The sequence below is a fragment of the Phyllobates terribilis genome, unplaced genomic scaffold, assembly GCF_046119375.1.
Source record: "Phyllobates terribilis strain yellow unplaced genomic scaffold, ASM4611937v1 Scaffold_5__5_contigs__length_657084704, whole genome shotgun sequence".
NCBI lineage: Eukaryota > Metazoa > Chordata > Amphibia > Anura > Dendrobatidae > Phyllobates > Phyllobates terribilis.
Genome location: NW_027362765.1, coordinates 542,373,700 through 542,400,866, shown reverse-complemented (window position 1 = coordinate 542,400,866; position 27,167 = coordinate 542,373,700). Strand labels below are relative to the sequence as shown.

The following is a 27,167-nucleotide window of genomic DNA, read 5'->3' as shown; positions in this document are numbered from 1 at the left end:
TCAGTAGTGCTTAGCAAGGGAATTTGCACACCAACTCTTCAGGATATTAAAAGTGGATCCAAAAACTGCATACCTTCCTGACTGCTGAAATTATAATAGCTTGGGCGAATATGACCTCCACAATTAAGTTACCGTAAAATATAAATCTGGGGCTGTTGAATTCCTGTCACTTTTAGATTTTATTCTTTTTGATATGTCTATTTAGGTTTTATATCTTTCCACAACAAAACTTTTAAAATGTAAAAAAAAAAACCTGTAAATTATCTTCATTGAATGTATCATTTTCCTCAATTTCTGTCAGACTAGTTATATTTTTTCTGCCTTTGGGCTCTTTGTAATTATTTAGAAACCTTCCGAGTCTCCCGAAATCCTCCTAGAGTAATATGTTAAATAGTAGACAGGAAATAATCTAGCTGCCGGCCTTTTTCCCTCTGCCGATGAGGCTATGTGCAACCACAGATTTTCAATACATTTTTGGAGTAGAAACTGAGCAAAAACTGAGCGGAAACTATCCAAATCCTCCCCCATATCTCAAAACTCCTCAAAAACTTTGAGTTTCCACTCAGGTTTTGCTCTGAAAACTCTGCAGAAAGACTCTGTGTCCACATACCCTAAAACTACATTCGGAGATACTGAAAAGGGGAAGGAGAAAGTAATACTGCAGCTGCAGTAGCAAAATTTCACCGTACAGCACCTTATTATTCCAGCTTTCGCAAGACTGAATAAATAATATGATAAAGTTTTATAGTTTGGGTTGATACAGACACGGTGATATCAATTATCTACAGCTTTTTTTACTTTATTATAAAATCCTGCAATCCCTTCTATTATAGTTCTACTTATTGATTACCAATGTATTTTAGCGAGAATTAGAGGACAGATGGTTGGCATTATGACTGGAGGATCAGGATACACACTGTTTGTTGTCTTTTACAATGGAAACATATAGAAGTTGTAGACACAATAGAATTAGACTCAAGTTTTTAATTAAGATAACTTGCAAAGTTGTGGCATTTTAAAATGAAAATGCATTGGAATAATAAAAACTGGTTGCAATCACTCAGTGTGACTGCAGACTTGTGAATCCCCTTAGCGCATGCACTGTTCAAGGACTTACCGGTGTCTGCGCTGGGAATGGTGGTCAAGTATGCGATATGCATACTTTCGGCCAGAACCCGTCTAGTGGGCACGACCTTGCTTGTATTGACTGAGGCTGCGCAACTAAGACTTATCATTCTAGACCAGGCAACCTCTTTAACTTGGAGGTGATCTTAATAGTTTATTCCCCTCTTCATAAAAGTCTTTTCTAAGATAGGGCTTGTGTGAATACACAGCTTTTAATCTTAATTATCCGTACGTGTAAATTCCATAGGCCAGGAGCCACACACCTTTATCTTTATGTTGACTTTTGAATTTGTGTTCTTCTTTGGTTGATCAACACACACTATTGTTTGAATAAGCCTGAATGATGATCACCTGATTTGATATTTGTTAATTGTTGAATGGCTGTTATTTACATCTTATATCAGCTCCTACAATGTATTGTCTGCTAGTTTTGCAAAACAGTGATTCAGAGTCTTGGAACAATGATGTTTTCTAATATGCTAATTACATATTGTACTAGGCAAGCTAGTTTGCTGATCTGTAGAGCAGTGGGATACCAAGTATGCAAATTGATGAAATGTTCAAACAATGAGCCATGAGTCTCTGCCACCTTCCCCCCTGACCTGTGAATGATAACCTGAGACACAGATGTAAATATAAAAAGGGATTTCTATCGTGCTGAAAGAAAAATCAGAGAGACTATTCATGACAGCAACCAGGATACATGGCTCAATCAAGAGTGACTCTACAGGATGTCAGCTTAGGGCACCCCAGCCCCAGCTGAAGGAATACAGATCTGCTCCATTGACTATCACAGAACCCATGGAGACATTTGGGGAAACCAGGTTGGGACGATGAGGTCACCTGGTCCCATGGATATGTTGTTTGCGGTTGCCAGGTGGGACCCTGCAGTCACCTGGAGCCCGGAGACAGCTGGGGATCCATGGAAACCTGGTTCCATAGATATGTTATGTTCGGAGAAGCCAGGGTGGGACTCGCGGGTCTCCTGGCCACGTACCTCAATGGACTGTCAGCTTCCTAAGCTGTGGGTATCCACCCAAAGCGGGGTGCAACTGGTTGAAGTAATTGGTCCTGGAAGTCCCAAAGTCGCAGCTGCTCTATTCCCAGTGGACCAGTGGAAGGGTGAGATTGTGCAATTTTGCACCACCTTAGGTATTTGCTGGGATTGTTCGATATGTTTATTGTCTGTTTGGTGGTTCAATAAAGTATTGCCACACTGTTTTACCCTCACCCTGTATTGTCTGAGTAGCATTATGCCCACGGAAGACCCCGTGTCTTCACAGCTTGTAAATACAAGCAATTTTGCAATTTAATACTTATTAAAATTTTCAGCTGTTCTTGTCATATTAACACTTTTCTTTTCTTTACACCTCGTCACCTTAGAGCAGGGATGTCAAACTCAAACACACAGAGGGCCAAAATGAAAAACTTGTACAAAGTTGCGGGACAATCACTAAACAGAATAATGGGCCCCACAAAGTCCTCCATACAGAATAATGGTCACCACACAGTACTCTATACAAAATAATGGCCCCACAAAGGGGTGGCGGTTCTGGTGTCGCGGGCTAAGTAAAACCACCCTGCGGGCCAGATTTGGCCCATGGGCCAGAGTTTGACATGTATGCCTTAGAGACAGACCATCAATGCTAAAGAGCTGAACATGCACAGTGCGTCCAAGCTCTTATATGTTGAGCTTTTAAGCACTGTTTAGAAGCTGTTGAGGTTTGCTGGAATGCGCTGTTACCTCCTAATCCTGGCCAGCTTTAGCACAATGTTTACAAACTGGACAACTGTGATGGTTATCCTCCAAGGCAACGAACTGTAAACAGAAGAAAAGAAAGTTTTAATATCTCAAGAACGGCTGCAAATTTTAATAAGCAGTACATTTCAAAAGTAATATATATTTATGAAAATGGTAATATTCCTTTAATAAAATAAGAAGCTAATTAAGGTACATTTTTTACATTTATGGCATCATGTAATAGCAATAATGTCTTATCATTTACAGATGGTTCCAAGGATTTAATTGGGAAGGACTACGCAACCGTAAACTACTGTCTCCATTAAAAAGAGAGGTGGGTCATATACTGTATTTTATGACAAATTCTGTAAAAGACAATCTGATATTCATCCACTATTAAATTTAAGGAGAGATATAACATTAGAAAGAAAAATTCACTCAAAACTGAAAGCTAACTATGGAGCTGTTTGTATGGTATAGCCAGACATTGTTTTTTTTAATCTTGTACAGTTCCTTTACTTAATAACATATTTGTAGAAGTATATGCTGCATTGTACAACATCTATATATTGTTCTGTTACTCGGTAAAGCTGAAAAATTATGAGCTCATGTCAAAATACATTTTTACTAAGCATTTTAAATATAATTTTACTGATGTATTTAAGTGAAAAATAAACCGCTTTCTAGATGCCTTAGTAATTGCATCTGTGTTCTTTGTGGGGTAATAAAATTACTTCTTTGTTTCTAAATGAATGCAAAGTATAACAAGCATTGACACATCTGTCTGGTGCCCTTTTATTGCTATTTGGATTATTAGGAAACATCTCATTCTGATGTGATTTCATAACAGTAATATAAGCCTATGGACAACTTAGCAGCTCTGAGCAATGTTTCGCCTCTGTCCCCCAGTCAGAAGCCTCTCACCTAACCAAATCAACCCCTCCTCCTTTGCACTGAGAAGGGAAAAACACCCCGAAATACTGTGTATGCAAATGGAGTTTTTGGTTTGGCTTCTTATCCTAAGTCATGTGACAAGCCTCGTTAGAGGGCCGATATTGACTTTTAAAGATTGCTGCATCCAATAGGTGGCGCTATAGTTCAAGTCCTTTTTCTCTCTGAAGAGGTTATTTGCATATGTAGTAATAATGAGGACTTTATGGAAAGGACTTTACAGAACTGAAACTACAGTACAATGGATTTTGCTCTTGTATCTAGTGGTGAACTATTTCTATGGGCTTCTTTTTTTAAACTTTAGAAGAGGACCTTTTCTCCAGTAAATTGTTTCTTTAAACCTGACCTCTGGTATGTTCACACAGCATTTTTTACACAGTGTATTTGTTGCTTAAAATAAACGGGGTTTTACAGTACCAGCAAAATCAATGAGATTTCTGAAATCTCATGCACAAGTTGGTTTTTTTCCTGTGTGTATTTTGAGCCGTGCTGCATTTTTGTCAAGACGCACCATGTCAATTCTTTAAGCAGCAATTTTCAATCATTCATATGAATAGGTTAAAAATGTAAGTAAAAACGCTGCAAAAAACGCCCATAAAAATGTGGAAAAAATGCATATATTATACACTCAAAAAACTCAACGTGTGACCATACCTTTTCTATATAACAAAGCTCTGAATGCTCAAGTTCTAATTTAGAAAATAGATTTCCATTAGTGCTACACAAAATTACTTCAAACTAAACTTTAGTTTAATTTTCCATTGTTTTGTGTTAGTGTAACATTGCGCGGGGCGGTAGCCGTGGGCGATGTACTCATCTCTTACACCCTGGCACGATACATGAAGGGGGGTTCAGTCTGAGTGTGTGGACTTGTGCTGTGGGGGCGTAACGCGCTTGCAGGCTGCATGTAACCGATGTTGTTCATTGGCCAGGACCAGATGTTTGACAGTTCAATGAGGGAGACCACCAGTGTACAATAAACCTTTTAGGCTGCGTGCACACGATGCGTTTTTCATGCGTTTCTGCTGCGGAATTTCCGCTGCGGAAACGTATCAAAAACGCATGGTAATCCGCACCCCATGGTCCCCAATGGCATTCCGCAATGTCAATGCACATGCTGCGGATTTTTCCGCAGCGTTTCTGCAGCGCTCATAAAACCGCAGCATGTTCATTAATTTTGCGGAAACGCAGCAGAAGCGCCGCCATTGACTTGCATTGAGACACATAGAATCCGTGTCTGTACATTTGTACACGCGGATAATATGCGATTCAATGTGCGTATGGTACCCAGTTCTGGAGGAGAGAAGACTCTAATCCAGACCTGGGTACCATTGTACCTGTAAAAAAAAGAATAAAATAAAACATAAAGTTTATATTCACCTGTCCGGCGGCCCCTGCAGCGCTTCTCCTTCAAGGACCTGAGATGACGTCGCGGTCATGTGACCGCAGGCTGTCTCGCGAGAGCCCGGCAACCAGGAAGAAGCCAGGACGAGCGCGACAGCACACGCGGCGGCATCGGGGGTAAGTATAGCTTTATTTTTTTATTTTTACGGTCCCACTGTATAAATCCATGGCGTTTGCATGGATTTACAGTGTGACCTAGTTGTCAAGCACTTTCCAAGTGATGCCTGGAAAGTGCTTGTCAGTCCGCATGCGGAAACACATGCGTTAACGCATGTGAATCTGCATGTGAATCCGCATGTATTCTGCAGGAAAAACGCATGCACAATCTGCATGCGTTTTTTCTGCCAGGGAGATGCAGAAATTTTCTGCTTCATTTCTGCATCGTGGGCACATAGCCTTATACGTAACATTTTCCTCACACGAATTCAATCCGTTTCTATTCTCTCTCTTTATTTGTCCTCTGTCTTTACTATTCCTTTCTATTTCTCCTTAACTCAGCGCAACACTACAGTTCAGCTAACAAGAGTCCTTTATTCTCTTCTTTCCCCTCTCGGGAAGTATAATGCCAGTATGGCCATTACTTATCATATCTGCTACTGATGCTCTGGAACTCCAGCCCAGGACACTCTTTTCTTCTCACAATCCCTGCTCCATCCTGTTTAGTCCTGCTACCTTTAGGAGTTATAAACTCTGGACAGTATTGCTAGGTATTCTCGACCAGGACATGTCTCTGGTAAATCATTCTGTAAATCACTGTCTCTCAGTCACTCTTCCTCGTTTCTGCTTCGGATCACGCTATCTCTTTCTCCCGGGCTCCTCTCACTACTAGGGACACCCATGAAATGCAGCACTGCTCACACATCTTAGATCTGTTTTCTTTGCACTCCAGGGCCTTTCTAACTTCTTGACAGGAAAACTACCTCTGTCACTTCAGCTTATTCTCTCTCTGGGCTAGTCCCAACCATTAACTTTAACTGTCCCTGTCAAATACCTGTCCCTGGGCAGAATACAATACCAATACTATAACGCATTTCACAGTTCACATCAACAATACACATATTCTCAAAGGGGGAACATGGACAGTATTTCCATCTCCTTACATTAGCGGCTGGTATATGTAGTACCTTAGCTTTTTTATCTGTACCCTTGGAGGTTTTCTTCCTCTAAATAGAAATACAAGTCTCTGATACTGTAGAACATTTTTCAGCATTTTTTAAAACTGGACAAAGAGTGTTTGAAAATAGTTACTTTTGAATTGCTTACCCCTTACTTTTCCCATTGCTTCATCACTGCTAATCCTGTGGTGCCTGCTGCACAGGAAGTGATAACATCACATCTAATAGCCACTTGACAGCTGTACATCATGTGGTATACCATAGTTAAGCAGAGTAACTATTATTATCTGTATAAAAGCTGAAGCAGGGAATGTAGCAGCAATTTTTTGGGTGCATCAGAATAATGAGAGGATATCAGAGCTTAAAACTCCGCAATAGATAAGCAGACAAAATATTGACCAAATACTCCAGACAGTATGTGTTGTACAATTGTATCACTGAAGAAGATTAGTATAGTACTCTGTGAATAACACAGAGATTCAATTGATATAGATAGATATAGGTAAGGTGCTAGCAGCAGTTCCAGTGTGATTGCTCAGTGATAAAAAGTAGCTGGGCTGGCAGCTTGTCCCACTGCAATTGAATAACACTTATTTTTCTTAATTCTTCATGCACTAGAAATTAGCAAGCCTGCACAACAAAAAAATATCTGAACTTAATGTCATTCAGGGATAGAGTGCTTACCACAAGGGCTTTACGGAGTTTTTGCATTTCTTGAGCAATCCTTTTTTCATTAAGGTAGGACTAATTGTGTTTTGAAAATAAAAAATAGACTTAACCGAAAAGCTAACATTTACCGTATTTTTTCAGACTATAAGACGCACTTTTTTCCTCCAAAATTTTGGAGGAAAGTGGGGTGTGTGTCTTATAGTCCGAATATACACTGCTCAAAAAAATAAAGGGAACACTTAAACAACAGAATATAACTCCAAGTAAAACAAACTTCTATGAAATCAAACTGTCCACTTATGAAGCAACACTGATTGACAATCAATTTCACATGCTGTTGTGCAAATGGAATAGACAATAGATGGAAATTATTGGCAATTATCAAGACACCCTCAATAAAGGAGTGGTTCTGCAGGTGGGGACCACAGACCACATCTCAGTACCAATGCTTTCTGGCTGATGTTTTGGTCACTTTTGAATGTTGGTTGTGCTTTCACACTCGTGGTAGCATGAGACGGACTCTACAACCCACAGAAATTGCTCAGGTAGTGCAGCTCATCCAGGATGGCACATCAATGCGAGCTGTGGCAATAAGGTTTGCTGTGTCTGTCAGCGTAGTATCCAGAGGCTGGAGGCACTACCAGGAGACAGGCCAGTACACCAGGAGACGTGGAGAGGGCCGTAGGAGGGCAACAACCCAGCAGCAGGACTGCTGCCTCCACCTTTGTGCAAGGAGGAACAGGAGAAGCACTGCCAGAGCCCTGCAAAATGACCTCCAGCAGGCCACAAATGTGCATGTGTCTGCACAAACGGTTAGAAACCGACTCCATGAGGGTGGTATGAGGGCCTGACGTCCACAGATGGGGGTTGTGCTCACAGCCCAACACCGTGCACGATGCTTAACATTTGCCACAGAACACCAGGATTGGCAAAGTTGCCACTGGCGCCCTGTGCTCTTCACAGATGAAAGCAGGTTCACACTGACCACATGTGACAGATGTGACAGAGTCTGGAGACGCCATGGAGAGCGATCTGCTGTCTGCAACATCCTTCAGCATGACCGGTTTGGCAGTGGGTCAGTAATGGTGTGGGGTGGCATTTCTTTGGAGGGCCGCACAGCCCTCAATGTGCTCGCCAGAGGTAGCCTGACTGCCATTAGGTACAACGATGAGATCCCCAGACCCCTTGTGAGACCATATGCTGGTGCGGTTGGCCCTGGGTTCCTCCTAATGCTGGACAATGCCAGACCTCATGTGGTTGGAGTGTGTCAGCAGTTCCTGCAAGATGAAGACATTGAAGCTATGGACTGGCCCGCCCGTTCCCCAGACCTGAATCCGATTGAGCACATCTGGGCCATCATGTTTCGCTCCATCCACCAACGTCAAGTTGAACCACAGACTGTCCAGGAGTTGGCGGATGCTTTAGTCCAGGTCTGGGAGGAGATCCCACAGGAGACCATCCGCAACCTCAACAGGAGCATGCCCAGGCATTGTAGGGAGGTCATACAGGCACGTGGAGGCCACACACAATACTGAGCCTCATTTTGACTTGTTTTAAGGACATTAGATCAAAGTTGGATCAGCCTCTAGTGTGTTTTTCCACTTTAATTTTGGGGGTGACTCCAAATCCAGGTCTCCATTAGTTAATAAATTTTATTTCCATTGATGATTTTTGTGTGATTTTGTTGTCAGCACATTCAGCTTTGTACAGAACAAAGTATTCAATGAGCATATTTCATTCATTCAGACCTTGGATGTGTTATTTGAGTGTTCCCTTTATTTTTTTGAGCAGTGTATATAATATATATATGTATATATATATATATATATGTATATATATCGAAATATATATATATATATATATATATATAGGGTGGTCAAAAAGTAGGTGGACAGAAAGTGTAATAGAATGTTTCTGTGCTGAGATAACCTTATAATTGTGCCCCTGCTGTGTACTGTGTCATGGCTGTGTCTGACCGTGCAGGAACATGGTCTGATCATACCACATCTCCTGGGCGGGGGAGGGGGCGAGCAAAAGAGTATACAGATATTACAGCAGGGGGATCACTGCTGATTCTTTTTGTGAGGTAAAACATTTCCTTGCCTGTTTTTAAACAATGTTTTTCTTCAAATAAAGAATCAGCTGTGATCCCCTGCTATAATGTCTGTATACTCTTTCTTCCTCCCCTGCCCAGGAGCTGTGTTTAGACACACCTTCTCATTTAAAGATTTTTCTGCATTTCCATGAATATGAAAATTGGACATTCACATTGAAGGCATCAAAACTATGAATTAACGCATGTGGAATTATATATTCTTAACAAATAGTGTGAAACAACTGAAAATATGTCTTATATTCTAGGTTCTTCAAAGTAGCCACCTTTTGCTTTGATGACTGCTTTGCACACTCTTGGCATTCTCTTGATGAGCTTCAAGAGGTAGTCACCAGAAATGGTCTTCCATCAATCTTGAAGGAGTTCCCAGAGATGCTTAGCACCTGTTGGCCCTTTTGCCTTCACTCTGCGGTCCAATTCACCCCAAACCATCTCGATTGGGTTCAGGTCTGGTGACTGTGGAGGCCAGGTCATCTGGCCTAGCACCCCATCACTCTCCTTCTTGGTAAAATAGCCCTTACACAGCCTGGAGGTGTGTTTGGGGTCATTGTCCTGTTGAAAAATAAATGATGGTCCAACTAAGGACAAACCGGAAGGAATAGCATGCCGCTGCAAGATGCTGTGGTAGCCATGCTGGTTAAGTATGCCTTCAATTTTGAATAAATCCCCAACAGTGTCACCACCAAAGCACCACAACACCATCACACCTCCTCCTCCATGCTTCATGGTGGGAACCAGGCATGTAGAGTCCATCCGTTCACCTTTTCTGCGTTGCACAAAGACACGGTGGTTGGAACCAAAGATCTCAAATTTGAACTCATCAGACCAAAGCACAGATTTCCACTGGTCTAATGTCCATTTCTTGTGTTCTTTAGCCCAAGCAAGTCTTTTCTGCTTGTTGCCTGTCCTTAGCAGTGGTTTCCTAGCAGCTATTTTACCATGAAGGCCTGCTGCACAGTCTCCTCTTAACAGTTGTTGAAGAGATGTGTCTGCTGCTAGAACTCTGTGTGGCATTGACCTGGTCTCTATTCTGAGCTGCTGTTAATCTGCAATTTCTGAGGCTGGTGACTTATCCTCAGAAGCAGAGGTGACTCTTGGTCTTCCTTTCCTGGGGCGGTCCTCATGTGAGCCAGTTTCTTTGTAGCGCTTGATGGCTTTTGCAACTGCACTTGGGGACACTTTCAAAGTTTTCCCAATTTTTCGGACTGACTGACCTTCATTTCTTAAAGTAATGATGGCCACTCGTTTTTCTTTACTTAGCTGCTTTTTTCTTGCCATAATACAAATTCTAACAGTCTATTCAGTAGGACTATCAGCTGTGTATCCACCTGACTTCTGCACAACACAACTGATGGTCCCAACCCCATTTATAAGGCACAAAATCCCACTTATTAAACCAGACAGGGCACACCTGTGAAGTGAAAACCATTTCCAGTGACTACCTCTTGAAGCTCATCAAGAGAATGCCAAGAGTGTGCAAAGCCGTCATCAAAGCAAAAGGTGGCTACTTTGAAGAACCTAGAATATAAGACATATTTTCAGTTGTTTCACACTTTTTTGTTAAGTATATAATTCCACATGTGTTAATTCATAGTTTTGATGCCTTCAGTGTGAATGTACAATTTTCATAGTCATGAAAATACAGAAAAATCTTTAAATGAGAAGGTGTGTCCAAACTTTTGGTCTGTACTGCTTATATATATATAAATAGTTTTTATACATTTCTGGCTGCCCTCATTTCGTGTCTCTGCGCATTGCATTTCTGACACCTGCTTTACAATTGGCGTAGTCGGCAAGATGCAACATTCAGACGCAGAGATGGGGGATCAGTCTGTGACTGGGTCTGTCAGTGGATATATACCCTTGGGAGCTATACTCAGCCACCTTCCCAAGTTCACTGTGGGACTAGGTAAAGAGACTGAGAAGTATGTTACGCATGTATCCCCTCAATCCCCTAGCTCAGGCTGAGTTGGCTCTCCTAACCCTTGATGGAGAAGCCCGGCAAACTGTAATGTATCATCAACCTGGGGACCGTGACACTGTAGACAAAGTGGTAAAAATTCTGGAGGACATGCACAGTGATACCACGGATCTGGGGCATTTACGCCTGCAGTTATTTCAGAGGGTTCAAGGGGAAAATGAAACCATAAATCAATACATTAATGCATTACAGGAAGTGACGGCCCATATCATCAAGAAGGCTCGATATGGGAACCAAGGACTGGGATCATTGGATGAAGTGTTGCGTGGCCAACTGATTGCTGGCTTGAAGGACCCCTCCCTGAGGCAGATCTTAAAGGAGCAGCTGCATTTGAGGTCCGGTCTAGGTTTCCTGGAGGTTAGGGCTGAAGCTAGAGTTTTAGAGGAGGAAGTTCCTGTTCTCAAAGCCACCGTCATAAGTCATGAAGCAACGACTCCTTCTCCACTCGCTTCCCAGCATGCCGCTTTTCGCTTTTCTCATCTTTGAGATGAGCTGAGCACTATTAGGGAGACCCCTGCAACCCCCTTGCTAATGGACCACTCCGCCCCACGTGGATGGAGACCGGAGAGAGAAAGACATTCCTATCAGACTCCAACGAGTCATGCACCCAGCCCATCGGTGGAGCGAGGACCAAAGTGTTGGACCTGCGGTGGTAGGGGGCATATCTATAAAGACTGTCCAAATTGAGAAAAGAGAAAGCTGGGGCAGCTGTTAAATTAAGACGCTCCACGGTTGTGGAGCATGCCATGGGGTTTCAAACTTCAGGGCGTGGAAGAAGGGGCTGAATTTAATGGATAGCGGATTCATTGTTTAATGGACACTGGGTCTCGGGTGACTACTATGCCTGAGGCATATTTTCAAAGTAACTTTCCGGAAGTTGCTCGTTCCTGGAAGGAACCTACTGTCAAGTTGGTAGCGGATAATCAATTACCTATCCCAGCAGCGGGAGTGGTATGGATGTCGGTTCGGGCATGTGGAAAGAACCTAGATCGAAAACGGATAGTACTGACCACAGGGCCTGGAGACGATGGGCCCATTGTAACCCTGGGCATGAATGTGCTTAAAGAGGTCTGACAGTTCCTGGCTGAGGGTTCTGACAGAAATAACTGGACTCGCGCCATTCTTGACCCAGCCAGCAAGAGGGTGTTTCAGCACCTCTTGTGAGTCAGTCAAATTCAAAAATTGCCTGCTAACTCTCAGTATCTGGGTTAAGTGTCAATGCCCCCTGAAGCTACAGTGACCCTGCCAGTGGGACAGACTGTACTCACTTTGCCAGTACTGGGACATGTGTCCTTAGAGGGTATGGACATTCAGATTAAACCAATTGAGGGAGAGGAAGCGCCCTCTGGGTTTCCCGTGGCACGCACACTGGCCATCGTGCGACAAGGTAGGGTACCCATGCGTTGCATTAATCTAAGTGGCGCAAGTTTGCAGTTATTGCCCCGCCAAGAGATGGCGCGAGTTTGCGTAATGCCAAAAGATCTCACCAGAGCTGATGCTATAGGGTTGGCACCTGTAGAAGGGGAACCATGGATCCTGGAGATGTCCCTCAACTGACAAGAAATGGAAAAAGAACCGTTAACTGGGCACCACCTCTTAGAGCAAATGGAGGCTAATCTTACTGAGTTCTCTGCTGGGCAAGTTAGACAGATTGAACAGCTTCTCCAGCGTTATGAAGGTGTGTTTGCACAACATGAAGACGATTTTGGCTGCATTCGAGGCATTCAACATGAAATACCCACAGGAAATACGGCTCCCATTCAAGAGAAGTATCGTCAGATTCCACCTCAAATGTACCAGGAGGTGAAAGAACTCTTGGCTCACTTGTTGCGGAACGGTGTGATCCACGAAAGTCAGAGTCCCTGGGCTGCTCCTATTGTACTGGTTCGGAAAAAAGATGGTAACCTGAGATTCTGTGTAGACTATCAGAAGTTGAATGCATGTACAGTACGGGACTCTTATCCATTACCCCGAATTGAAGAGTCTCTATCTGCGTTAGGAAGTGCTAAATTCTTCTCTTCCCTCGACATGGCCAGTGGCTACTGGCAGGTCCCAGTGGCTGAGAAGGATCGTCCAAAAACTGCCTTTGTCCTTCCTATGGGTTTGTTTGAGTTCAACCAGATGCTGTTTGGACTGACAAAATCACCAGGGACCTTACAAAGATTGATGGAGAGATGCTTGGGGGACCTCAACTTCGAGGCTACTTTAATATATCTAGATGATATAATCATCTATTCTGCCATGTTAAAAGATCATCTCCACCTACTGGAACAAGTGTTGGAACGACTTTAGAGACATGGATTGAAAATCAAGCCCCGCATGTGTCATCTCTTCAAGTGAGAGATTTAATATTTGGGGCACGCTGTGTCTAGTGCGGGAGTGTACCCCACCGCAGAGAAAGTAGCGACAGTGCAGAAGTGGCACACACAAGTCAACCTAAGGGAGCTGAGGGCATTTCTAGGACTCTTTGGATACTATCACAGATTCACAAAAGACTTTGCTAAGATTGCAGTCCCGCTTAATGAATTGCTGAGAGGAACGGCTAAGGGAGCCAAGCTACAGCCTATTCAGTGGGATCCACGACAGGAAGAAGCATTTCAAGCATTGAAAATGGTCTAACGAATGCCCCATTTCTAGCCTACGCTGATTTTTCACAGCCTTTTGTGTTGTACACTGATGGAAGCTTACATGGACTGGGAGCAGTGTTGGCTCAAGTGCAGGAAGGAAAAGAGCGGGTGATTGTGTAGCACCCCGAGGACTCGGCTGCTACAGGGGTATTGCACCTCGAACCAGAGGTGTGATATTCCACTCCCGGGTAAGGATGGAGTGTGGACCGGGGCTCAGTAGGCTGCATGCACCACACACACCCCATTTCCGAGGAACAGACCAACGGTGCTCCCACTAGACAGAGTGCAGGCACGACAGCTTCTGTTCCTGGCTGGAGTGGGGAGGGGGAGGAAAACCCAGTGGTGTAGGAGCAGATAGGGGTGGGTTTCTGGGCATAGATAGGAGCCCATTGGTTGCTAGTCACCTGGGCTCACACAGAGAAGGAGGTATATAAGGTGGGCACCATCTTAGATCAGGGGTCAGTTCAGAGAGGAGGAGAAGAAGACAGGAGCTCAGCCAGAGAGGGCTGACAGGGAGCTGTGGCTCAGTCTGGGCCCAGCTCCAGAGGCAAGCCTGGAGTGGAGGCCAGAAGCAGCAGGGAGAGAAAGGAGAAGGAACAGGAAGGAAAGTAAGAAAGGAACTGAAACGGAGGAGAAAGGAGGCAAGGAACACAAAGAAAGGCCCAGAGACACGAAGGCAGAAGGAACCCCATATTCCCAGAGGAGATACTGGGTGAAGGGTTGGCAGAGCAGGGTACCGGAACCCGAATTGGTGGAGGCGACTAATCCTCAGCCAAAACCGGAGGTCGTGACCACATCTTGGTGCGACCCCTCACTACATCCACCAGAAAGGCATACCGCATAGGGTCAGGGAGACCGGAGAGAGGTTTCACCAACAGAAGGCCCGAGGAAGCTGGACAAAGGTGGGTCACTGGTGGAGACGGCCAGTAGAAAGGAAGAGAGGGGAGCTTTCAGCCACACTCTGGAATTGCTTGGGAGTTGACCGAGTCCCTCACCTGGTGGACGCAGCATGGCTCGGGCGGTCACTGCTGGCCGAAGTGACCGGAGCAACAACTGTGAGTAAAGCTTTGGAAACTGCACCACACGTCTCTGTGATTCCTTGCCGCTCCAGCACCATTAGCACTGGGACCCTCACACCATCACAACCACCATCATCCACATTAGCTGCCCTGAGGCAATACTTCTCCCGTGGGGAGTCATCCCATACTCAGCTGCGCAAACAACATCAGCCTCAGCGGTCTGCAGCGCAGTGGCGGTCCCCACTGACCGCAATCCACGGGTGGCGTAGTCGGACACTTATTACCATACAAATAGACTGCCACTGGTTTGACCACCCTGGGCACGGACCGGGTCACCGCCACGGAGAGCTACAACCCCCAGCGATCCGGCTCCGGGTATTTCCCCTGCACAGCACAGGCCCAGGGGCGCGTCAATTGCGTATGCCAGTCGGTCGCTCCAGGATACTGAGAAGAATCCAGACAACTATTAACTTTCAAGTTGGATTTACTGGCACTGGTGTGGGCCATGACCGAGAAGTTTACAGAGTACTTGTCAGGTTCAGAAGTACAAGTACGGATGGACGATAAACCTTTGGCTCATTTGGAGAAGGCAAAGCTGGGCGCATTGGAGCAATGGTGGGTCGCAAGAATGTCCAAATATCAGTAAAAAATCGCTTATCGGTCCAAGGCCCTGAACACTCATGCAGATGCCCTGTCCCGGGTCACTCAGATGGGGCCGAAGAGAGATATGGATGAAGAACTGGAAGGTGACGAGATTCCAGATTTTTGTCAATTCGCTGCAGCTGCAGTCGATGCTCAGGAGTCCAAGGAAAAGGCAAGACCCACTCAAATCCTGGGCCGCTCAAGAGACGAGTGGATACAGTTGCAACAGTCTGACTCAGAGTTGGCAAAGCTTAGGAAATAGGTCGCTCTAAATCAGAGACCCGACCAGGAGGCCAGAGCTGCTTCACTTCCGACTACCTTACAAATCTTAGGCCAGTGGGAAAGGCTCTTCCTGGAAGATGGCTTGCTATGCCGGAAAGTCCAGCTTCCTCAAGAATTTGATGTGACCTGGCAGATATTAGTCCCAGGAACATTAGTAGCACAGTTAGCCCAGGAGGCTCATGGAAGGGGTGCCCACTTCAGAGTGGAGAAGACCTTTCGGTGGTTACAACAACTGGTGTATTGGCCCCAACTGCGACAAGAAATCGAGGAAGTTTGCCGAAAGTGTCGCCTATGTGAGTTCAGTAAGCCCCCTGAACAAAGAGCTCCTATTCAGACCATCCGAACTTCTGCATCACTAGAGGTTCTGATCGATTATCTGACGATCGGAACTTCATACAAAGGCTACGGACACTGCTTGGTAATGACCGATCACTTCACGAAGTTTGCAGTGGTGACACCTACCCAGGATCAAATGGCAGAAACCGCAGCCAAGTTCATTTGTCAAAATTTCATTCGGATCTATGGGTGCCCGAAGCGGATACATTCTGACCAAGGGGCCTGCTTCCAAGGGCGGGTCATGGATGAGTTATACCATATCTATGGGATCGACAAATCTCGAAAAACTCCCTATCACCCCCAAGGAAATGGGGCATGTGAGCTCTTCAACCGAACCTTGTTGCAGATGTTACGGACTTTGGAAGAGGACAAGAAAATGAAATGGCCCGAGTTCGTGTCCGAGTTGGTGTGGGTGTATAATAATCACATTCATGCGGCTACACACCTTATATGTTGCTGTTTGGAAGGAACGGATGAGAGATTACTGAACTGGAGCTAGACTCAGAAGATCCCGGTTCATACAACAGTCCGAGTACCTGGATTCGAGAACACGGATGGCGGCTTCATACTGTGAGAAAGCTGGTTGCGCAGAAGTTTCAGGAAGTAGAGCATACAGGGCGGCCCTCGATTTCAGTGGGCTCACTCCAACCAGGATATCGTGTGTTAGTGAGGGCCAAACCGGTTGGGAGTAAGCTAGACTATCATTGGGAGGCGGTACCATATCGAGTGGTGAAGCAGATCCACCCAAAGAATTCAGTCTACGAGGTTAGGCATGAAGGGGGTGATGTCACGACATCTAGGGTGTTGCACCGTAATATGCTACGGCCCTGTTCGTCCGAAGCAGAGGACTGTAACAGAGTTGAGTCTGCGGAAAAATTAACACATAGTGACTCTGGAAGACAAAGAAGGATGGGCTACAATGCAATTGAGCCCTTCAGTCCCGAGTGGGATACAAAATGGATCAGGAGGCGATTTACAATCTCCTCTGGTCGATTTATCAGATACCCCGGAATCACCTTCGCGGGAGGAACCCCGCAGAACTGAACGAGCTAATGCCGGAATCCCTCCTAACTGGTATGCTCAAGAGAAGTTTATCTGATCTCAGATTCAACAGAAAACTGAGGAGTTTGCTCAACTCTTGTCTGAACTTATGCTGTCTCGAAGGAGGCATCAATCTCGCAAAGAATCCACTCGTCCGAGGACTGGCGAGCAAAAAGGAGGGAGGAATGTAATAGAGGTGTAGCATCGGCGTCTCTGCCTTCTTTCAGGCAGAGACGCCGTCCCTCTCACGTCCTCACTCCCCGCTCTCCTTTCCAGCCTGCTGTCGGCGAGCGCGGCCCTGTAGCTTCGTCGTCTCTGCCTCCTGCTGGGCAGAAACGCCGTCCCTCTCACCACGCTCCACGCTCTCCTTCTCAGCCTGCTGTCTGCGCGCGCAGTCCCCCGGGCACTGTGCTTAGGGCGCGCGCGCACTTCCCCCCTCTTAAAGGGGCCGTGCGCGCCGTCCTAAGGAGTCCCCGGCCAATAGCCGAGGGTCCTCTCATATATAGGGCACCTCCTCCAAAATGGAGGTGCCCGAGCAAAGTTGTTGCACAGTTTCTGATCTCTGCTTCAGTCCTCAGGTCCCGCTGCTAGCCTGACTCTTCATCCTGCCTGCCAGACTGTTATCTGCCCATTACATGCCGAGCCTGCCTGCCTGCTCACCTGGAGCACTCACCTGTTACCTGCCTGTTACCTGCCTTTTACCTGCCCTATCTGCCAGTCCGCTTACCTGGGAGCATCCGCCTGTTACCTGCCCTGTCTGTCTGTCCGCTCACCTGGGAGCATCCGTCTGTTACCTGCAGAGTTCGTCAGCCCGCTCACCTGGGAGCGCTCACCTGTTACCTGCTGTGTCTATCATAAAGCTCATCTGGGAGCACCCGCCTGTTACCTGCTGTGTCCGTCAGCCCGCTCACCTGGGAGCGCCCACCTGTTACCTGCCTGTTACCTGCCTTGTCGGTCTGCCCACTCACCTGGGAGCGCCCGCCTGTTTCCTGCCTGCCTGCCTGGAGGCTCTGCCGTCACTTGCTGTGACCTCCCGCCTGGTAAACCTAGAGACTACTACCTGCTCTTCTGTCACGTACCGTGACCACCTGTCAGTTACCAGAAACTTCTGCCTGCTTGCCGTGTCCATCCGTCATACCGGTCAGTCCCAGCCATCTGACCCGTGGGAGCCACCTGCTCTCTTACAAGGTCGTCCCCAGAGTAGCACCTGGTCCTTCAGCCCGGATCCTCCCTGGTCACGGTGTCGTTTGCTGCCGTTCGACCAGGGTCGGTTCGGGTTTATACTTAGTCACGCCCCTCTGGGTCCCTCCTTGCACCTCGGCACAGAGGTTCCACCATCCGGACCCGTAACAAGAGGTTAAAAAGGCGTTTTGTCATCTGCTGGTTGACCACAATCAAACGGAACCAAGATGCCTTAGGAATATTGAAGGGGGAACAGATTTGAAAGTGAGACCAGGTAAGGTGACGTCCAGTGAGGCGTTTTCAAATATAACGGTCGAGCGTGCCAAACCTGAGGTGATTTTGGCGCCAAGCAGCAGAGAGAAGGAGACGTGAGCTGGATGCACTGAGGAAACCAGCCTGACAGGTCGGAGTCAGAAACTTACAAGGCAGGACAGGCGGACGCAGGTGAACAAATACTGGATTCACTGCAGAGGTCCCCCGAGTGCCGCGGCCGCTGAGGAGAGCCGGGATCTGCTTGTGGTACTAAGTGACTTCACAGTACCCGACATTGCCTGTGAACCGACAAGGTCTGGACCCCGCTATCCAAGGCGCGAGAGACCGTCTCCAAAGGTTGAGCAAAGAGGAGATAAGAGAGAACTGCGTCAGAGGAGTCACGCCAGCAGAAGCAGAGGAGCTGCATCGCTGAACAGGGCCGTCACTTCAAATGATTATTCACGGTACCGGGGACAATGGGGTTTAGGATGTCAGGTTGGGAGGGGGATGGGCGAAGTGGAAAAAGCCAAACTGGATTTAATTGATTTTGTTAGAAAAAGACTTGCGGCCTAGCAGGAATAACCAGTGACCCCCGCTAGGGCCATTCACATAGTTAAAGATCTGCCGTGATGACTCCCACGCAAGGGCGCATCACATTATTTTGGGAGATTGTTCATTGTTATTGCAAATTCCCTGTTCATTCTTGTTACTAACCCCTGTGTAAAAGCTTGGTTATATATATAAATTGTTTTTATACATCTCTGACTGCCCTCATTTCGTGTCTCTGCGCGTTGCATTTCTAACACCTGCTTTACACATGCATAGCAGGATGATGGATAAAGGGTGCCACACATACCAGGAAGAGGGATGAAGGGTGCCATACATACCAGAAAGAGGGATGAAGTGTGCCATGCATACCAGGATGAGGGGTGCCATTCATACCAGGAAGAGGAATGAGGGGTGCCATGCATACCAAGATGAGAGGTGCCATGCATATCAGGATGTGGGGTACCATGCCTACCAGGATGAGGGGCGCCATGCCTACCAGGATGAGGGGTGCCATGCATACCAGGATGAGGGGTGCCTTGCATACCAGGATGAGGGGTGCCTAGCATAGCAGGATGAGGGTGTCTTGCATACCAGGATGGGGATCAGGGGGTGCAATGCATACAAGGATGAGGGATTGGGGTGCCATGCATACCAGAATGAGGGGTGCCTTGCATGCCAGGTCAAGGGTGCCTTGCATAGAAGAATGGGGATCAGTGGGTGCCCTGCATACCAGGATGAGGGATTGGGGTGCCATGCATACCAGGATGGTGGACTGGGGTGCCATGCATACCAGGATGGGGAATTGGGGTGCCATGCATACCAGGATGGGGGCTTGGGGTGCCATGCATACCAGGATGGGGATGAGGGGTGCCATGCATACCAGGATGGGGATAAGGGCTGCCAAGCATGTCAGGATGGGGATGAGGGCCACGTATAACAGGAAGAAGGCGACCATATATACCAGAATATGGGATATTAACAGAATTGGGGGACATTACCCCTATAACAGTATAAGCAGCAGACCCCCTCCCCCTTAACAGTGCATCATGACCACATTTTTTGCTTAAATTTTTTCTCTATTTTCCTCCACTAAAACCTAGGTGCTTCTTATGGCATGGAGAGCAGTGAATATTAATTTTCCTTAATAGTGCGCACACTGTACCCGCAGCGTGGTGTAGGTTGTAGTGAATATTCATGGTCTTTAATAGCAGGCACACATGACTGCAGAGCCGCTGCATGTACAGTGTGCACGCTATTAAGGTGAGTGAATGGTCACTGCTCCCCAAGTCCATAGTCCCAGCGTGGGGAGCAGTGACCATTGCGTCAGAGCATTTTACAGTGTGAGGGTGCATGGCAGTGATGCCATGCGGGGTTCACACAGTGAGATCAGTGTCGACAGCAGACCAGGACGCAGTGCTGGGGCAGTGAGGAGGTGAGTATAATTGTTTATTTTTTGTGTGCAGAGTGATGGGGATCACGGGGTGCCATGCATACCAGGGTGAGGGGTGCCTTGCATACCAGGATGGGGATAAGGGGGTGCCATGCATACAAGGGTGAGGGATTGGGGTGCCATGCATACCAGGAAGAGGGGTGCCTTGCATACCAGGTTGAGGGGTGCCTTGCATCCAAGGATGGGGATCATGGGTTGCCCTGCATACCAGGATGAGGGATTGGAGTGCCATGCATGCCAGGATGGGGGACTGGGGTGCCATGCATTCCAAGATGGGGATTGGGGTGCCATGCATACCAGGATGGGGGATTGGGGTGTTATGCATACCAGGATGGGGATGAGGGGTGCCATGCATACCAGGATGGGGATGAGGGGTGCCAAGCATATCAGGATGGGGATGAGGGCCACGTATAACAGGAAGAAGGGGACCATATATACCAGGATGGGGGATATTAACAGAATTGGGGGACATTACCCCTATAACAGTGTAAGCAGCAGACCCCCTTCTCCTTAACAGGGCATCATGACCACATTTTTTGCTTACATTTTTTTTCTACTTTCCTCCTCTAAAACCTAGGTGCATCTTATTATCCGGTGCATCTTATAGTCTGAAAAATATGGTAACTGCGACTGTCTACTTTACAAGTTGCATGTGTGTAACAAACCAATTTTTTTTCTTTGCACACCTGTTTTACTAGTCACATTTCACATCCTAAAATGCCACACGAATATAGTGGCCTGTTGCAGTTTCTGGCTTTTTGGACATGTACCCAACTATCTCACATTTCTTGCTATGTCCTTTTTTTTTAAAAGGGAAGAATTGTTTTGAAAAAAATATAAAACTACTGCTTGTCGTATTCCTCCTCCTTTTCCATGGCACCATCAGATATCCCTCCCAGTCAGATGCTTGTTATCCCCTTTATATTTTTATTAGAAAATGACTCACAAATATGCAACAACGAAGGGAGAGAGAACAGCAACTTCTACATAATCATTGCTGCCCTGGGATTGACACTCAAGGTCAATGATACATGCAGCCTGCTGTGTTGGAGGAGGATGTGCAGCAGATGTATGTGGAAGGGACATTGAATTATCTGAGGCACAAACACAATAAATTGATAATTTAGAATGTAAATCTGTTTTCCGTTACTTCCATCAGCAGTACAATAGATTTGGTTATTCTCTACCCTACTCATTGATAGGCCAGGTGGAAATTTTAATTGACACTTGAACACTATATAAGGTGCCCTAAACCCTGCCTATTAGTGTATTTTAACTTTTGTTAGCAGATTGACTTAGAGCATTATAGGGAGGTAGCTTTCAGCTGCTGATGCGACTAAGAGAATAAAGACTTACATTATAAATCATCACATCCCTTATGTCCCTTTCAGCAGCACAACTGATAGGCATGTAGCATGTAAATCCCTAGAGGGGGTTGTATTTCACAAAATTCACTGCCAAAGGCAATCTTTCCTGTAGATATCTACATGAAGTCATACAAGGAGTACACAAAAGTACTAAGAGTGGCCGCACTGACACAAGGATCATAATACAATACTTGAGAATGGGATTGTAGATCCCAAGAATCTTACTGAATTGTTGAAATGTAAGACTATAACAGTTTTCTTTTAAAGAGATGCTTTATATAATTTTGGGTAAAATAATAATTTCTCAGTACGACCAGTTCTGGATGGAATATATGGTTCTGAATAACCCAGAGCATGAAGTTCATTCATCCTTTTAGCAGTGATTTAGCTAAAGTATTTTCCCTCAAGGGTTCAAAGTGTGACCCACACATTTGAAGACTTTTGTTGGTCCATGCATCTAACAAAAATGACTCCATTGTTTCTGGCGGTAACCTTAGTATGAAGCATGCAAACTTTTCTGTTAGGGACTTTCAAGATGAGAAAGTCCCTTGGAAGTCAGTAGAGCAGTATGAACTTCCCAAGAAAATTTACAAGTTTGGCTTCCTGTAGACTATAGAGTTTCCTATAATAAATCTGCATGAATATTTGAAGAAAAAAAAACTAATTAGCCAGTACAGAATTATGACTGTGAGAGGTGTGACCCTTCAATACTTTTTCTTCTTGAGGAAAAGAACCAATGGGATTGACATAACCTTCACGAGAAGGTCCAGGAGCACTAGTTAGTATGTAACTCTTACATGTCCGAAGTAAATGGGATAAAAAGGCATAAAGTTAGGCAAAATACCTGAGGGATACTGAGACTGAAAAACATTGCATGTTATCAGGACAAATCTAGAACACTAATGATGTCAAGATGCGCTTGCCAGCCTAGCTGCTAGTTTTCAGTTTTGCTAGTCTAGTTCTCAAAGGAAACTCAAAGTCTGAAAAAAATAGACTCTTGAAAAATGTGACAAAGCTGGTGAATTCAAATTTCAAAATATTTACTCATCTCAACATATGAATGCTGAGGCCAGTGATTGGTAGCAGTAGTCTCTATCATGAATATAAGGAACATCAGCACTGGAGAGACATGGAGTTTACTTGTTAAGTAATGCATATTTCATTTTTTTGAAAATATGACATACTTATTGCCAAACTGTAGAAAGAAATTCTGGAAAACAATCTTTAAACCTCTAGTTATAGATTCTAACAATGCTAACACCCTTTTTTCATGAAGTAACCTCATGAAAAAAATTGTCCTATCCCAAGGAAATCCTATTATCATTCACAAATAAAACCCAATTGCATAGACAAATCTCAAACACTTCAAATTCTCTCTCATTTACAGCTGGATAGTATACCATTAAGTCACATTGACAACAATGTACATTGTTGTATATTGGAACATATCTCAATATAGTCAAAGATAGTCAATGTGAGGTCAGTGAAAGCAATAAAAAGTTTATTCCCAACATTTAAGGTCATCATTTATCCACAGGATTCACCTGTCTTCAGCAGTCCCATAGACAACTAAGAGTACCTTGGCATTCATGCACAGGTACCATTTCACTCACACAGGGCACTTCAGAATCCAGTTCTCAATATCAGTTGGGGTGCCAGTGATTTTACCCACACTGTGGATAGGGAATAACATTTAAATGTTGAGAATAACCTTTTAAATGTCTTTGACTTGTACCATCTATTATCTAACCAGTCTTAAGCATTTGTAAATGTGTTAAAGATCACCACCAGGGAACGTCTTGGGTTTCAAAGAAACCTAGTTGAGAAATAATATTTGAGGTTCTTCATCTAACCTATCGATGGAAAGGTAGTTGTGTTGAAATTCCAATACAAATGTAAGATTGTGTATTATATTTTCTTCTATGAGCTTTTTTTTTTAAATGTCCATGCATCACAGTTATTATCACTTATGTTTGTTCTTATTCTACTAGATTAAGGGGATTACAGACCACAGCTATTTTGACAGTTTTCTCCCTGAAGCTGAAGATCCACCAGATGAACTATCAGGATGGGACAAAAACTTCTAATATGAACATTAACCTCTGGAATGGGGAAAAGACACAGCACCACTTGTACAACAATCATGTTTAGAAACTTCCAGAAGCTTATAATAAAACTGAAAAACCTAAGAGGAAGGAAGCAATTGACTTACTATGAACACACTATGTATTATTAAGACTCTGCTCTACTTTAGATAAGCTGCCCTTGATGCTTGGAGGAATGGCAGCCTTTTGTGATGTTGTGTATATCACTTTCTCAGGAGTGCTTTTATTTGCACTTGTAGAAACAATGTAGGATAAATTAAGCAGTGCTTAATAGATTTGCTGCTCTATGTCTTTTCCTGTTAAGAGTGCCCATGACCTTTCTGAATGTACATGAGGCATCTACAACAAGTGACACAATCTTTTATTAGTTGCCTCTGCTAATTTCCTAATTTTGATTTCACATGAAAAGGATAAAACATAAAATTTTGCTCCATAAAATAGTTGAAGGGGTATTTTTGTAAGAATTAAAATCTCACATGACTTTAAAGGTTGGCACAATAACAAGGCAGCACATTGAAAGCAAAACCACAGGAAGCTAACCTTGAGCTGTAAGCCTTGAGTCCTAATCACTAGGTGTCAAATATGTCATCACTTCCACATTCATCCAAAATACTGAAGTACCTGTATTTTTCTTGCAAATGAGGAGGAAATGTCTCTGAATGTGCCTTCTCTGTTAAGGGCTAAGAGAAGGGCACAAGGGCTTTTTAGGACAGAATATTGTGAACAGAAAGATGTGAAAACTTCAGATGCAGGTTATTACAACAAAAATCAAAGATTTTTCTGTTCCGTTGCCTTTTTATCTGTAATATATATATTATTTTTACATTACTTTCATACCTTTAAAATGTTGTATGGTATTATGAAGCTCAGCATTCACCAAATGATATGTTATTCAGTCTTTTATTATAGTTTGCACATTTTTATCTTATTCATTAAACCCATTGGCCAAAATGTATCAATACTGACTTATTTTATGTCACTCGTTTTTATTTGGAAAAGTTTTGTTTAGACAAATTAATTTCATGTTGCTCATATTTTGTTAAATTTGCTGCATTTTATATTAGAAAATGTGTACTTTTAGTTTAGCTTTGCGGCTTATATATTTTCTGCCATCCTGCCTGCTTATGGCATCAAATCCTTAAAAAGGCGACATTTCATTATTATGGGGAAAAAATATCCTCTTTTATCCATGTTCACATGACTTACATAATAAATCAAACACACACAGTACATTTCATTATTATCACCCAAAAATTAGCCCAAAATTCCATTTCACATGGAAATTGATGCATATGGACAACTATTTTTAGTGATACAGACTCCATCTGTTCTAGTGCTGACCCCATAGTTATTGCTGGACAAGCGTATGTATGAGTTTATTATTTAAGATATATACATAATGTTTGCCTGAATCATGCCTCTTTGGGAAAGATGGCTAATATGCACAAAATATGATAGAACTGAACACTACTCTAAAAAAATAAAGTGGACTGCTCTTAGAAAAGGTAGAGGTGTTACTATATTTATAACCAGTTTCTTCAACAGATATTTTACGTAATTTGAGAGAACATCACAACTGATTCATGCTGCCGGATTCACATGCAGCATGCATCTGAGACCGGCTGCAAAATTACAGTACCATGCAAAAGTTTTAAGCAGGTGTGGAAAAATGTAGCGAAATAAGAATGCTTTCAAAAATAGAAGTTTTAATTGGTTATTTTTATGAATTAACAAAATTAACAATTACCAAAATGTTAAGTAAGTGAACAAAAGAGAAATCTAAATCAAATCAATATTTGGCATTACCACTGCTTGCCTTCAAAACAGCATCAATTCTTCTAGGTACCCTTGGACACAGTTTTTGAAGGAACTCGGCAGGGAGGATGTTCCAAACAGAATTAACCACAGATGTTCTGTAAATGTAGACATGCGAAAATCCTTCAATTTCTTCATGTAATATCAGACAGACTAGATAATATTGAGATTAGGACTGTGTGGAGGCCATATCATTACTTCCATGATTCCTTGTTCTTTACGCTGAAGATCGTTTTAATGACATTAACTATATGTTTGGTGTTGTTGTCTTTGCTGCAGAAAAAAAAACATGGAGCCAATCAGCATCAGGGGATGGTATTGCATTGTCTGTATCAGCCTCTATTTCTCAGCAAGCCTATATCCACATAAGATCTGTGGTAGTTCTCCAAGATCTTTGGAATAACCTCCTTGCTGAGATCCCTCAAAAACTGTGCAAGCGTACCTAGAAGAATTGAGACTTTAATGCTGTTTTGAAGGCAAAAGGAGGCCCCACCAAATATTTATTTGACTTAGATTTCTCTTTGGTTCATTCACGTAATATTATCATTTTATCAATTAACAAAATACTAACACGTCTACTTTTGAAAGCATTCTTAATTTGAAGCATTTCTTATACACCTGCCTAAAACTTTTGCACAGTACTGATATATATTCTTCAACATTGAAATTGTAACACCAAGAAAGAAAAGTCCTGGCATTATGGAAATCACAGAATCGCTAGACATGTTAATGATATGCAAATGATGAAAAAATGGAAATAAAAATTTAAAAACCTCTCGATTTATTCAATATTGAGTATGAGCATTTTCACTTTGCAGTATTTTTTCCACACCTGCCTAGAAAATTTGCACAGTACTGTATGTTTTAAGTCATAGTTAAGAAGAAGTCAATAAAGATTTTTTTCATTTTTAATCTCTTTTTTGTTATGACTTTTATCACACTTGATGCTTCACAAGCCTGATCCGTCCACAGAAAAGTGGATTGTCCATATGTATAGCAGAACAAGCAACAGATATACATTGGAAAGGATGAGCTGTATTTATGCTATTTTATATACTACTTTATATTTTACTTTAAAATTCTGCGGCGTTTCATAAAAAATATGCATTGAAAATTTGGCTGAGGCTGAAGTGACTAGGAGGAGTAGTCCAAGAGGCTGGTCCTTGCTGGCTTGTCCCCTCCCCACTCCCATTGACTGAAAGATCTCTGCCTATATACTGTACTCACATAGGGAGCGAAATGTCATTCTAAGGCAGTGGAGCAAGCAGAAGCCAGTGGCAGACTGTCATCCCAGCTTTTAAAAGTATATTTTTCATGAAACACCATAGTAATTTGAAGCAAAACATACATGATTGCAATGATGCAGACAGTCAGCTGCCTGTCCTTCTCTTTAACCTACAG

General features: G+C 44.0%; 1 protein-coding gene across 3 annotated transcripts in view; it reads left to right on the top strand.

Annotated features, from left to right (window-relative positions):
• LOC141273670 (cGMP-dependent protein kinase 2-like) overlaps positions 1–26,678 on the top strand; it is a 604,296-nt gene extending 577,618 nt beyond the window's left edge. For all 3 annotated transcript variants that reach the window (XM_073685845.1, XM_073685846.1, XM_073685847.1), the window contains 2 exons: positions 3,134–3,200; positions 23,838–26,678. In XM_073685845.1, the coding sequence (XP_073541946.1) occupies positions 3,134–3,200; positions 23,838–23,933 (163 nt within the window). In that variant the 3' untranslated portion in view covers positions 23,934–26,678. The remainder of the gene's footprint in view (positions 1–3,133; positions 3,201–23,837) is intronic.
• The last annotated feature ends 489 nt before the right edge of the window (positions 26,679–27,167 follow it).